This window comes from Apis mellifera, linkage group LG5, assembly GCF_003254395.2.
Source record: "Apis mellifera strain DH4 linkage group LG5, Amel_HAv3.1, whole genome shotgun sequence".
NCBI lineage: Eukaryota > Metazoa > Arthropoda > Insecta > Hymenoptera > Apidae > Apis > Apis mellifera.
Window position 1 is genome coordinate 11,529,251 of NC_037642.1, and position 15,044 is coordinate 11,544,294.

The following is a 15,044-nucleotide window of genomic DNA, read 5'->3' on the forward strand; positions in this document are numbered from 1 at the left end:
TTAGATGAACGTAATATAAATCAATAATAATGATATCGAAGGTATAAGATTAATTATTCCTTTATTAATAAATATTAATCGTCTATTAGTTTGTCTATGAATTACATTAACTAAAAAAAAATAAACCTGAAGATCTTAATCCATGAGAAATTATTGTTAAATATCCACCAATTGATCTAATTTTAAAAAAAGTTATTATTCTTATAATTATTAACCCTGTATGTACAATTGATGAAATTGCAATAATTGATTTTTTATATCAAATTGAGATAAATTAAAACTCCAAAAGAATTAATTGTTACTAAAATTTTTTGAGTTCAAATAAATTCATTTTTATAAATAATTATCAATCGTAATATCCCATAGGAGAGAGTTATGAAAGATTTGAATTTCCCGCCATTTTTGAATTAGCTTGTTTGACCGAGCTTTCGATATTTTGGGATTTATTATCGTCATCAATCCTTTCAGTGTGAATTATTCGAGGAAAGACTCGTCGAATCGTATTTTCAGAAGGAAATCTCTCTCTAAGAAGTTAAATCTTGGATCATCGAGGAGGAGAAATGTATCTTACGAGACGACTTTTTTTTCAATTTTTGAAATAACAATTAAAAATTTGTTTTAAATAAATTATATTTTATTTTTTTGAGATATAAAAATTTATTAAAAATTAAACAGAGAATTCTGAATAAATGAAAGTTTTGTTCGGAAATTAATTTTAGTAAAGATAAATATGAGCTATAGCGGTTAAACTTGATTTATAAATTAGTTTTTTCCAATCCAATAGATTTAAATTGTGTTTTATTTATAATTAAATTTATTGACTGAAATTTAGAATTAATTGATAACAATTATCCATAGTCTTTTTTATCGTTAAGAAATTTAGTAAAAAACTAGGATTAGATTAAATGTTGAATCGTTAAAATTAAACGATATGGCGGCTTTTTATATCTAATCGAGAGATGCTTGTTGTTTCAACTGGCCTGAATTTATTTACAAAATAGTAATTCGAATCGAAATATAAATACGAAAGAGGATTATTAAAAGTAAAGAAATTTCTTTAATCGAAGAGATAGTTTTGTACAAATCCAGCCCGTCAATCTCATTAAAATTGAAATAACATAGTAAAAGATACTGGAAGGTGAAGGTGAATCGCTTTTTCCCCAGATTAAACAGATTCTCCTCCCCAGCGAAATCGAAACCGAATCCCTAGCAAAGTTTCTCCGGTTTCGCGTAAAATTCTCAGATTTCCTCTTTTTCTATCGAACACAGCCTTTGTTACATCGTATTATAACACACAGTCGAAAGGTGAACGACTTTGCATATAATAAATATTCGTTTGTATCATGCTACTCTAACTCTTTGCCCCGAATTCTTGCTCCTTCGATAAATTAAAGATCACCGCTCGTAAATTATCGTGAAACTTTTATACAAATAAAAGCCTTGAACTTTAATAAGAAAAAGAAAAATTTTTCGAAAAGATCGAATATCGTCCCTCATCCGCTTGTTAATAATAAAACATGGGAAGAGAAAGGACGAGGCTTTGCTTAATAAATTCGGCCCGACAAATTTGGCCGGTGTAACGACTTGGAGGAGGAGTCTTTTATCGCTTCTCCCCATAAATCCGCGAGATGATCGGCTTTCCACTGCGTTTCCTACGCGTCGACCCTGTCGAACCGTCTCTCATATATTATGCAAATAAAGGATTCAAAGTTTCTTCCTTCTTGTAAAATATACGAGCCATTATACGGGACGAGTCTCGCTGCCGCGTAAATTACCTGTAACCTCCTCTTGTAAATTTAAAGAACGTCTCTCTCTCTCTCTCTCTCTCGTGCGAATTTTTGCGAGAGAGCAGCCAGACTCTTAATAAAAGTACAACGTCAAAGATCTTTGGAAATTTCGTTGGGAATGGAAGGAAAAGAAGAAGAAGGTTCGATTTGAAAGAGAGAGATGGATGTAATACTTACGTCGTGTATCCACGTCAACTTGGACCAGGCAGGATTAGCCCTGATGTGGCACTCGAAGTAGACGTCGTCGCCTTCCTTGATGTCCTCCGGACTTAGCGTCGATCCAAGGTTCAACGAGACAATCGGAGGATCTGTAAATTAAACGCCAGCCTTTTTTTAAAACTTGTTAAAAGCAGAGATGGACAGATTTTTTCTCGATCCAAATCCAAAGTGAATTGAACTTCCACGAAAAATTCCATCCTTTTCCTTCTCTTACAGTGTTCGTTTTCTTCGTTAGTTTAATCATCTCTAGGTTTCTCCTCCTCCCAAGAGAGTTTAGAGTTTACTCCTCGCCACGATAAACTCTTCCCTTCCTTCTAAGAGTAGTATTAATTAGCCTAACTCCTTGTTTTATGGGAGAGGGTTGCCACTTTTTAACCCTCTCGTTTTCATGATCGAGAGGGAGCAGGAAAAAGCGGGGGCTGCCAAGGTTAATGCGTAATTTCAACGATTCTGCTGCTACGGTCAACGTAATTGGATACATGATGTGACGTTATTTCTCTTTTTCTCTCCACCAACGTTTCAACAACGTTAGACAAGTTTCGAGAAGGAAGAGGCAACAATTCATCGAACTTATTTTTAAGGAAACTTTTCAAATAATTAATCGCGCAAAGTTATTGGCAAGTAATTGCGGATTTTTTTTAGAAAATCAAAGACAATTTTTTCAATTTTGCAATGTGTTGTCCATTTTGATCAATGACCTTTTGCCATCTTTCAGGCAACATCGTAATCCCACGTTCATAAAACTTCTGGTTTTTATTAGCAAAAAACTGAATCAGGTACGATTTGATATCATCATCGTTATTGAAATTTTTACCATTCGAGGAGTTTTGTAAAGATCGAAACGAAAAGTAATCAGATAGTCAGATGTGACAAAACATCCCAACCAAGCTCCAATAATTTTTGCCGAGTGACCAAAGTCATGATGGAATACAACACCTTTTCGATTTGTCAATTCGGGCCGCTTTTCTTCAACCGCATCGTTTAATTTCGTTAGTTGTTCAATGTAGACGACAGAATTGATCGTTCGATTGGGTGGTAAGAGTTCAAAATAGACAATTCCTTCGTAATCCCACCAAACTGATAACAAAACCTTCTTTCGACGAATACCAGCTTTTGATGTTGTTCGAGCTGATTCACGTGGCCTGCTCCACCATCTTTTCCGCTCGATATTGTTGTAAACAACCCATTTTTCATCGCCAGTTATCGGTCGTTTTAAAAATGGATCGTTTTCGTTACGTTTCTTTAGCAAATCGCAGCTGTTAATGCGTCGCGTTAAACGCTTTTCTTTCAGTTCGCGAGGAACCCGTGTATCGAGTTTTTGAACATAGCCAAGTTGTTTTAAGTGGTTTTCAATACGTGTATGCGATACATGAAAATCCGCAATTACTTAGTTGCCAATCCAATTCGATTCGATCTTAACAAGAAACTATGAATCTTCGAAAGGGTATCGAAATTTCTCACGCGTGACGACGAAGTGGAAACAAAAATAATAATCGCGACATTCGAACAAAATCTTCCAATTTCTCGAATCCTTTTCTAACCGATTCCAAGAGATGGATGAGGGAGAGAAAAAAGAAAATAAAAACGTGGATAGAGAATCCTCTCTCTTTCTCTCTCTTTAACTGTCCTTTCCTATACATATACATGTATATATTCCTCGTTTCTTTGTTTTACGATCGAGGATAGAACGAGATCGGCCTCGGCGGAATTTCGGCTGCGATTCGGCTGGAAATCTAGCGTAGGCTGTTTTATTGCGGGTGTAAAAGGAACGAGGGGGGGAAAAAATCGGTCGTAAATCGGCCGATCTCGCGAGAGAAGCGAAGCTTTATTTTTTTTTACGGCGTTCCAGCGCGTATGCATGCATTAAGACGGCGTGAAAGAGGGGAGGGGGGATAACTTGGGATAATGTTTGGAAAATATCATCGAATATGCATTTAACGTCACGTACGCTCGTAAAAAAAAAGAAAGATGGCGGCTGTGATATCGAAGAAGAGAGCAACGGAATCTATATTTATCGTGTATATATACTTACATACGACGTCGATTTTCCAGGTCTCCTCCAGGAACAGCCCCGTCACGTTCGGATTTTCCGCCCTGCAGGTGATCAATTTCCCGTGATCCTCCACGCCTGGCTCGAACTCCACCATGCTCACTGTCCGATTCTCCCATCTCTCCTCCTGCGTGCGACACACACACATCATCTTTTGGATAAAATCTTTGAATAATTTCAGTAAAAAGGGAATATTCCAATTAAGCTCTTCTCTTTCGAGGCGAGCTTAATTTCGGGAGAGAGATAACTCGTATCTCGAATCCACGGTTGGCGCAAGGTGGACGAGGAAAAAGAAGGGAAAGGGAAAAAGTTCGACTCGGTAACTCGGTATGGTTAATTTTGGTTATATTAAGGTCGAGAGGCGGACCGTAAGCAACCGGGTGGCAACATCTGCTGGAAATTCATCCCCTCGGCTCGAAAGGACCCAAAGTCCTGGGGATCCTTTCTAAACAGCTCCACCGAGCGTAAATTTCGCAGCCACTCTTCTCTCGTTTTTCTCCCCATCCTCGACTGCCCTCCCCTCTCTCCATATCTCGTAACACTTTGAGAGAATTTTGTTCGAAAGCGTCAACCGACGAGTCGATCGAAACAACCCTTTCTCCTTTCCTTGCAACGATAATTTTCTTCCAAAAATTGGAGAGGAATGAAGGAGGAATTTCATTTAGAGAATATTTATAAAGGCCTTAAAAGCCGGCATTCCACAACGGCTACGCTTTGCCTACGAACCGCTAACGAGACTTCTCTCGTAACACGTGGAACGTGGTGAAGACAGGCCGAACGACTATGGGATAATCAGGATGGTAATGCGATAGAAGCGGTCTACGTGTCCCGCCGCTTATAGGATCCGCTTAAATGTTAATATCTAACCTTTTCTCTCGCGGTTACGAGGCTGTATTTTATTATCCGTCGCATGGAGAGGCCGAGAATTTTAAACAGATCCTCCCCTTCCTTTATCCTTCTTCAACGATTATTTCCTCCGAGGTGTGGTTAACACGCAGGGTTGCAACCAACTTGGGGATTCGTTAAAATTCCCCGGAATATTCGATCTTTCTCCATCCAAGAATTTTAATCTCGTCCCCGTAAAAGTTGGGGAAATTAGAATTCGAGTTCTGTTAATCAGAAAAGGAGGTCAAATGCGAGAGAGAGAGATATGTATTAGGTCTACCGAATCTATGACATCATTTTCGCCACGTAAGCACATATTTATTTATTGCACGTTCGGCTCTATATTTTTATCGTTTAATGTATACACACTGACGTAGCAAATAAACTATGATAAAGTTGATTCACATTGGTCTTAAGTGTGAAACGATAGTATACCTATGGAGACTGATAAAGTTCATTTACGCCACTGTATTTTATACGAATTTCAACGAGGAAGAAACGCTACGGAAGCGTACGTAGAAATTTATCGAAAGTGTTTGGTGAAGGTACAGTTTCTGATAGGACATGCGGAAGATGGTACGAAAAATTTGAAACGGGTGATTTCCACCTTTCCGATAAGCCACGTTCTGGGCGACCATCTTTGATCGACGAGGATGTTGTTAAGGCAATGGAGCAAGATCCTTTTCCGACAACATCGGAGATCGCGGAAAGGCTTAATTCAGCTCAACCAACCATTTCTGACCATATTCGGAAGATAGGATTGGTGTGGAAGTATTCAAGATGAGTGCCGCGTGAATTAAGTCGGAAAAATTTGGACGATCGAGTTGTCGTATGCACATCTCCGCTTGCTCGGAACAAAATCGAGCCCTTTTCGAACCGGACGATAACTGGGGATGAAAAGTGGATTACGTGCAACAACATGGGTAAGGAAAAGGGCATATCGTGAACCCGGAAAACCTAGCTCTTCCACCTCTGAACCAAACTTGACTCTGAATAAGAGAATGTTGCGTATATGGTGGGACATTCCAGGACCAATATACATTACGAGCTTTTAAAACCGAACGAAAAGCTCAATTCGGAGAAGTATTGTCAGCAACTGGATAATTTAAAGACAGCGGTCGAAAAAAAGAGGCCGGCAATGTTGAATAGGAAGGACATGATACTGCATCACGATAACGCCAGACCACACGCTGCTTTAGGGACTCGTCAAAAAATTGCAGAAGTAGGCTGAGAAATTCCGTCCAACCCGTCATATTCCTCCGATTATCACTTGTTTTTATCCTTACAAAATTTTTCGACGGGCAAAAAATTCAAAAATGAAGAAGATGTCGAACGAGCACTGGTTCAATTTTTCGCATCAAAAGATGAAACATTTTTCAAAAATGAGATATACAAATTGCTGGCAACAGATCATTTATAATAATGGCAATTATATATTATTCAATAAAGTTAATTGGCGGTAAGAAAAAATTTATTTTATTTCAAAAACGGACAGAACTTTCCGTCGTTGCTAATTAACAAGGTTCGCATCTGTGGCTATCGATAAGATATCCACTGTCAGTCTCGAGGCGGATCAAGGGGAGAAGTAACGATGAAATCCATCAACGCTCTCTGAGCGTTGAAATATTCGAGTCCAGCTTTTACACGGCTGTTCGCGTCGATCGTGTTCGCGGTGTACATTATCGAATGCTCGGAAAGGGCTTCGAACCATCCATTTTCTTAATCTCTATCCCTCTCGAGAGATCGAACGAAATAATGCTCCTCTATCTCGAGAAGAAGAAGAATTCTCTACGAGCTTCGATTCTTCTAACGATCCAGACGCGCGCTTCCTCCCCGAGGACACGCGCCATAATGGCGCGCCGTTGTCGCGAGCAAACAATCTCGAATCGTGTTTATATATATGTATATGTGTTTACGTGGGATATATCTTGGCTTATTGGAAACGTCGAATAACGCGAGTTAATCCGGTGGACGGATTTATTATTTCGACCGTTCGAGATTTTCGAGATCTTCTTCAGATTCGGATATATAATTCCGGGGTGGTTTTAACGAGAAAAAGAGATATTCATTTTTAAAAATCGTAAACTCTTTGCATTTAGAATTTTTATCACCGGTTGGAATACATATCACTCGCCTTGAATTTGGATTTTTAGCTCCCCGTTTTAACAGGATATGATATTACACGAGTAATATTTAAAATATAAATTATGTATTTTGATGCTGTGCTCTCGCGGCCTGGTTGTTATTTAAATATCGTATGAACGTATTACGAATGGATCGTGGTTGAAAAATTGAATGAAATTTAAACCGTGCAAATATAATCCCCCGTTTGATTACTGCTTCGTTTGTTCTTCGATTCGAATAAAAAAAACCTTAAAATCGATAATAATTTCTCTGTCGCGAGATCTATTGTATCCCCCCCCTTCCCCCGCGTTTATTTTATTCCGATTTCTCGATAGTCTCGATTAATTGGATCTCGAGCTCTGACTGTTTGATATCGTTAATAACAACGTAATGTCAATTTCGCGGAGATAATTTAATTCATTTGTCGTGTATTTTTTTCCCTTCCTCTCTCTTTTTTTTTTTGGATCGATGATTCCAAATATCCGAAAGAATCGGTTTGAATAACCGATTTTTTTATTTCCTCCCTAATCGAATCCATTGATAAACTATTTAAATTTTAATTTTTAGTTAAAAAACTACTTTTTTTCGTGCATATTTTCACGCAACGAGACAAAGAAAGAGAGAAGAGAAACTGTTTGCTATATCGAAAGCAACGGTTGAATCGTAACGGGGCAATTAGCATACCGCCGATGAAAATATCTGGAGTCGACAGGTGTAGGTTGGTTAATTCAATCGAGCGCTGCCCTCTGATCGTACCTTTCAACCCTCGTCGCTTTCCAACCCTCTTTCCAACAACTCCAACTCCAATCCTACGTTCGAGCGTAGACAGAGATGGAGATAGATAGATAGAGAGAGAGAGAAAGAGAGAGGAAGCGGCGCAACCGCAGATTTCCCTTCCTTTCCGTGTCTCCGTTCCATCGCTTTGACTCTGTATCGAGAATCTCTTGGAAGGAAAAGATTCGCAGCCGAGGGGTATAGTTATCGGCAACCCCGAAGCGTTTCGACGCTTAACTTTTTAACCCCCCCCCCCCCCCCTCTTCTTTCCGAATTCTCGCCATTCTCTCGTTAAGCCGTTCCAATTACGCGTGGATAATCGTAACAAACCGTCGCGGTTTTTCGAAGGGAAAGGACGAGGTTATGGAGGCATGTCGAAAAAACTTTTTTCCAATTCCAATGAATTTGTATAAAAATAATCGTATCGACATAATTTGTTTATATCGACTCTTGTATAAATGTTAATTATACATGGAATTTTGGATTCTTTTTAATATTCTGATCAATTAGTAATATTACAAAAGATATAAATTCAGGTTGACTGAATTCGCATAAATGGAGCATCATTTTACTTCTCTACGAGATATATTTTATCGTTCATAGAGTCTTTTAATATCTATAGCAGCTGCATTTATAGGATATGTTTATTCCCTACGTTGATGATACAATTGTATTACGAATTTGAGGAGGATTTTCAATTAATAAATCTATTCTTCTCCTTATCATTAGTAATTCTGTTTATAGTAATCCTTCTTAATTTATTTGCTTTACACTTGACAGGATTTAGGATCAAATTTCAATAACTATAAAATTTTATTTCATCCATATTTCTCAATTAAATATCTTTTAGGATTTTTATATCGTCTTATTTATTTTTATATTTATTAACTTTCAATTTCCTTATCATTTTGGAGATCCAGACAATTTTAAAATTGCAATAAATCCAATAAATACACCAACTCGTATCGAACCTGAATGATATTTTCTATTTCCATATTCAAATTTTAATTTTAAATAAATTAAATAGAGTTTGAGGAATTGGAATTATTGTATCTTTTAATATCTATAGCAACTGCATTTATAGGTTATGTATTACTTCGAGGACAAATATAAATATTGAGGAGCAACAGTTATTACTAATCTTTTACCAGCAATTCCCTATATTGGTGATATATTGTTGTATGTTGTTTTATGTTTTAACGATTGTTTTATGAATTTGAGGAGGATTTTCAATTAACAATGCTTAAATAACAAACTTTAAATCGATTCTTAGAATCAAATTTTAATAATTACAAAATTTCATTTCATCCATATTTCTCAATTAAACATCTTTTAGGATTTTATATTATCTTACTTTTATATTTATTAATTTTCAATTTCCTTGTCATCTAGGAAATCTAGACAATTTTAAAATTGCAATTCCAAATAAATAACAAATTTAACCTTTTCGATAAAATTTACAACTGAATTTTTATTAATAATTTTATTCCATTAACATGACTAGGTTTTAAAAACAACCTATTTTTTATATTTTTTTCCAAACTTTTATCTTTAAGAAAATCATGAGATTATCACGAAAATCATCATCGAATTAAAAGTTCGAAAATATTAATCGTCGGCGAAAAGAATAATTAACGCCTTTTTTCCCCACTAATATACTAATCGTTACATTAATTTTAATAACAAAAATTACTTACATTTGAAAAAAAGAAATAATTTATTTTCGATGAAAAAATTTATAAACTTTTTCAATTCCAATGAATTCCTAAAAATAATCATATCGACAATTCTTGTGAATATTAATTATATATGAAATTTTGGATCGATTCTTGGAATTTTTTTAATATTCTGATCAATTACTAATATTATAAAAGATATAAGCATCATTTTACTTCTTAGTTTTATATATATATATATATATTCACATTAGATGAAATATATTTTATTCTTCATAGAGTCTTTTAATATCTATAGCAGCTGCATTTATAGGTTATGTATTACTTTGAGGACAAATATAAATATTGAGGAGCAACAGTTATTACTAATCTTTTATCAGCAATTCCCTATATTGGTGATACGATTGTTTTATGAATTTGAGGAGGATTTTCAATTAACAATGCTACTTTAAATCGATTCTTAAGATCAAATTTCAATAACTATAAAATTTCATTTCATCCATATTTCTCAATTAAACATCTTTTAGCATTTTTATATCGTCTTATTTATTTTTACATTTATTAATTTAACAATTTCCTTATCGTCTAAAATTGCAAATCCAATAAATAACAAATTTAACCTTTTCGATAAAATTCATTATTGAATTTTTATTAATAATTTTATTCCATTAACATGACTAGGTTTTAAAAACAATCTATTTTTTATATTTTTTTCCAAACTTTTATCTAAGAAAATCATCATCGAATTAAAAGTTCAAAAAAAACCGTTCCCTTCTTTGCTTTCCAATTACGCGTGGATAATCGTAACAAACCGTCGCGGTTTTTCGAAGGAAAAGGACGAGGTTGCCTTCAATCGAACGGATCGATTTGAAAGATTAATCGCTCGCCTCTTCCGGAAACGCGACGAATTTCGTAATTATTCTAATATTTCGAAACGAATAATCTGTCGAAAAATCTAAAAGGAAGAGGAACGCGAAGGATGTATTCCTTTTCTCTCACCTTGGTGTGCTTCAGCTGTCTTCTCCGCCCCTTGTACCAGGTTATCACCGCGGGTGGCCTCGAGCCCGTCGTCTCGCACTCCACCTCGTACCGCTTCCCCGCGAGCAGAGACTCGTTCCCCACCTCCTTCCTCCCCGGCCTCCTTATAGTCGTCGTCAACGGTTTCACTGCAAATCAACAGATCGATTACTTTTTCTCTCGAATCGCTCAATTAAACCGATCCTCCTCCAGCATTCATTCCAAATAATCTTTCGATCTTCTCGATCCAAGATTCTCTTCCTCGAATCGAAATGGAAAAAATGGAGGGATTTTTCGGAAATCATTCGCCAATTTCTTTCCCCGATCGTTGATAACGATCGTTACACGGGGAGGGTGGCAAACATTGATTTTTCAACGCGTGTGTAAACGCGCGGAACGATACTGTTCCGGGCGACGATCGCTTTGACGGACGATAAATCCGACTATCCAATTGGCCCAACACCAGATACGACCCGTTCGTGCGTGAAATATGAAAACTACGAGGATAGAGCATCCATCGTTTCGTCGCCTCGCGAATCTAATCGCGAGTGAGTTTTCAAAATTTCCACCCCTTTCCTCGTTTCAACGCGTATAATCATCGAACGGGAGGGGAGGGTTGGAGCATTGTGTTACAAATTTTTAAACGAACGTCCCACGCAAATATTTGATTTGCCAGATTTCCGGAATCACCGGCCTTTTCGATTATCCGCCCCCTCCCCTCGTTCAGGGGTTTTTTAATCTCTCTTTCGTTTTTTGTTCCACGAGATGAATACACGCTCGTGCAACGGTCACTTGGCGCGGGTCGCGAAAATCAAAGAGCGAGCATCGATCAATCTCCCCTTTTTTTCCCCTCCCTCTCTCTCTCTCTCTTTCCTTTTTCATCGTTCGTTTCGTTATCTCTGCGCGGAAATTTTTTCTCTCTCTCTCTCTCTTTTTTTTTTCCATTCGCCGCTATGATGGGTGTTCTCGTTCGCCAATAACGGGTCTTCAATTTCGTCATCCGCTTCGCCGAAAATTTCCTGACTTTCGGCAGCATCGATCGTTCTATCAATCGACGATTGTGTCTCTTCAGATAGTCGAAGGGAACACCTTTCCTCCTCCTAGTTTTTAAGTTTCCTCGGATAATTGATCTATGAATTTTTCAGTTTACCCTCGGAATTAATGTTTCTCAGGATCCAGGTTATTGGTTAACGAAGAATTCTAATTTTGAGAAAGCTTGCTTCTTTGCCTTTCTTCGGTAAAAGAGAGGGAGGGGCAGGATTTAATATATTTCTCGTCTTATCTCGCCTTATCTTGCCTCGAAAGGATGTTGGCCCACTTTCGTCTCGTAGAGGTTTGTTGGCAATAGCGATAAGAATTTGTATCCACTCCCTTTTATTTCCCGAGGAAACAAAACTCGTCAAACTCACGGTTCAGATCCAGGGAAATGGAGGCCTCTCTCGGCTCGATCAGGTCCGTGTTCCTCGCCTGGCACGTGTAATTCGATCCTAGATGCGATCTCGTGATTGATTGCAGGGTGAGTCTGTCGAGAAAAACGTATTATAATCATCAAAATTATCGTCGATCCATTCAAAGTATATTCTCTTACCTGTTCTCTATCACGTCCCCTGCGTTCTTCTCGTACTCCTCGTCCTTCACTCGACCGTTCACCAACCATCTCACCATAGGCTCCGGCTTACCTGGAAAAACCAAATTAACGAACCGTCAGGAAGAGAGAGTGAGAAGCTGTTAAAGAGAGACGAGTTTCTTCCGGAACTTTTAAATTAGCCGATAGTTTCGGTGCTCGAGACAAAAACTTGGCCAAGTCTTCAATATCCGGTTATAAAACCATCCTGCTACAGATCGATACAAATACATAACCATTCTAACAACGAAATATCTGATAAATAAAATGACGAATTTGAGGAACAGAAACATTCGAATAACGAAATGATTAAGTATTGGGTTGGCAATTAAGTAATTGCGAATTTCAGTTGAAGTTGATGACGACCGTGAGATTGCAGAGAAGCTTCATGTATCTTAAAACAACTTGGCTATGTTGAAAAACTCGATACACGGGTTCCTCACGAACTGAAAGAAAAGCGTTTAACGCGACGCGTTAACAGCTGCGATTTGCTAAAGAAACGTAATGAAAACGATCCATTTTTAAAACGACCGATAACTGGCGACGAAAAATGGGTTGTTTACAACAATATCGAGCGGAAAAGATGGTGGAGCAGGCCACGTGAACCAGCTCGAACAACGTCAAAAGCTGGTATTCGTCGAAAGAAGGTTTCGTTATCAGTTTGGTGGGATTACGAAGGAATTGTCTATTTTGAACTCTTACCACCCAACCGAACGATCAATTCTGTCGTCTACGTTGAACAATTAACGAAATTAAACGATGCGGTTGAAGAAAAGCGGCCCGAATTGACAAATCGAAAAGGTGTTGTATTCCATCATGACTTTGGTCACTCGGCAAAAATTATTGGAGCTTGGTTGGGATGTTTTGTCATATCTGACTATCTGATTACTTTTCGTTTCGATCTTTACAAAACTCCTCGAATGGTAAAAATTTCAATAACGATGATGATATCGAATCGTACCTGATTCAGTTTTTCGCTAATAAAAACCACAAGTTTTATGAACTTGGGATGCTGCCTGAAAGATCATTGATCAAAATGGGCAACACATTACAGTTCCATGAAAAAATTGTCTTTGATTTTCTAAAAAAAATCCGCAATTACTTAGTTGCCAACCCAATAGAGCATTCGTAAAGATAAAAGAGGGAATGGAAGAATAGATGATGAAATTAATTGGAATGAAGAAACATTTTGGAACAGTTGATTGATAGAAATCTTTGTATATAACAAGTGATTCGAGTAACGAAGGATCTTTTACATTGCACAACATCTAAATGTTTAATCGCTTTAAAGGGAATGGCGCATAATCCACGCGTTATCATCTCTCTTCTCCCATCCTCATCTCGTTTCAAATATCAATTACAGAAGGACAGATGGGGGGGAAAAGAGAAGAGAAAGGAAAAACGATCCTATTCCTCGAACCATCTCTCTCTCTCTGTCTGTCTGTCTCGCTCGCACGAATCGATCGCGTGAATCGGAATTTAAACTCGGCGCATAGCCATCGGGCTCGGATGATAAATAAGGGTTTCTGGTCGGCGTTTCCTCGATCTCTTTAACAGTAGACCCCTTCCATATCCATATCCTCGCGCGAAAGTAGCGTTTATCGGAAATAAATGGATATATATATATATATATACATACACATACACGCGCGCGCGTCGTACTCGATTCGAGTCGAATGTTCCGTGGATAGACTCGGCGCGTATTATATCACGGATTTACATATCTCTGGCGGAATAATACGGTTCCCCAGGCCGGATGCGTATTTTTGTTGGAAAAGCTGGCCAGGTTGAGGTGATAAAACGGTGATATATATACGGGTGATATTACACGAGGGAGGGGGGAGAAATCAGGAAAAACTCGCCCTAAAAACTTAAAGGGGGATGATAAAGAGAGAGAGAGAGAGAAGAGCATTTGTTATTCGCGATACTCGAATCGCGATTTAATCAGGCGACATTTAAAATTGCAAGCCTGATCCCCTCTTCGATTCAGATTAAGTCTGGTTGTTATTCGATCGTCGATCCAGATTGCGCTTTAACCTCCGTTCCTTCTGTTTTGATTAGAAAAGAAAGGAAAGAGTGGAATGGATAAGGGATGATAAAATAGGGAGGAGGAATTTTCGATCGTCTCGATCTTTCTGTACAGTGGATGGAATTTAAATAGGCGAGGCTAAATAATATAACGAATATATTTAATGAGAGTTTAAGGTGTATTTATTGGATTTGAAATTTTTAAATTATGTGGATCTACTAGATGACAAGGAAATTAAGTTAAGTTGATAAATGTAAAAGTAAATAAGATGATATAAAATTCTTAAAAATTCTATAACTTTGTGTTATTTCGCGGATGAATAATCGTAACCTGGACTTTATTTCTTCCTTCTTTCGCGCGTACGAGATATCGAATCGGATTTATCTTCTCGTTGGAAATTCGAGAAGCCTCGCGGCCACGTGGGTCACGAGTTTTAAAAAAGCGTTAATTATCCTTCTCGCCGACGATTAATATTTTCCCTTGCCTTTCCAACTTTTAATGATTTTCTTCAATAAAAGTTTGGAAAGAGATATAAAAAATAGGTTGTTGTAAGGGTATTCGATTAATTGTTTACCCCGTGTCACGTTAATGGGATAAAATTATTAATAAAAATTCAGTGGTGAATTTTATCGAAAAGGTTAAATTTGTTATTTATTTGGAATTGCAATTTTAAAATTGTCTGGATCTCCTAGATGACGAGGAGATTGGAAATTAATAAATATAAAAGTAAATAAGATGATATGAAAAGACGTTTAATTGAGAAATATGGATGGAATGAAATTTTGTAATTGTTGAAATTTGATCCTAAAGGATTTGACGATCCTGTTAAACGTAGAGCAAGTAAACGAAGGATTACCAT

General features: G+C 37.3%; 1 protein-coding gene across 3 annotated transcripts in view; it reads right to left on the minus strand.

Annotated features, from left to right (window-relative positions):
* The window catches only part of LOC411116 (nephrin), a 235,484-nt gene that overhangs the window by 36,379 nt on the left and 184,061 nt on the right, over positions 1 to 15,044 (minus strand). For all 3 annotated transcript variants that reach the window (XM_026441039.1, XM_026441040.1, XM_026441041.1), the window contains 5 exons: positions 12,121 to 12,211; positions 11,942 to 12,054; positions 10,515 to 10,681; positions 4,039 to 4,183; positions 1,965 to 2,095 (listed from right to left, as the gene is read on the minus strand). In XM_026441039.1, coding sequence (XP_026296824.1) covers positions 1,965 to 2,095; positions 4,039 to 4,183; positions 10,515 to 10,681; positions 11,942 to 12,054; positions 12,121 to 12,211 — 647 coding nt within the window. The remainder of the gene's footprint in view (positions 1 to 1,964; positions 2,096 to 4,038; positions 4,184 to 10,514; positions 10,682 to 11,941; positions 12,055 to 12,120; positions 12,212 to 15,044) is intronic.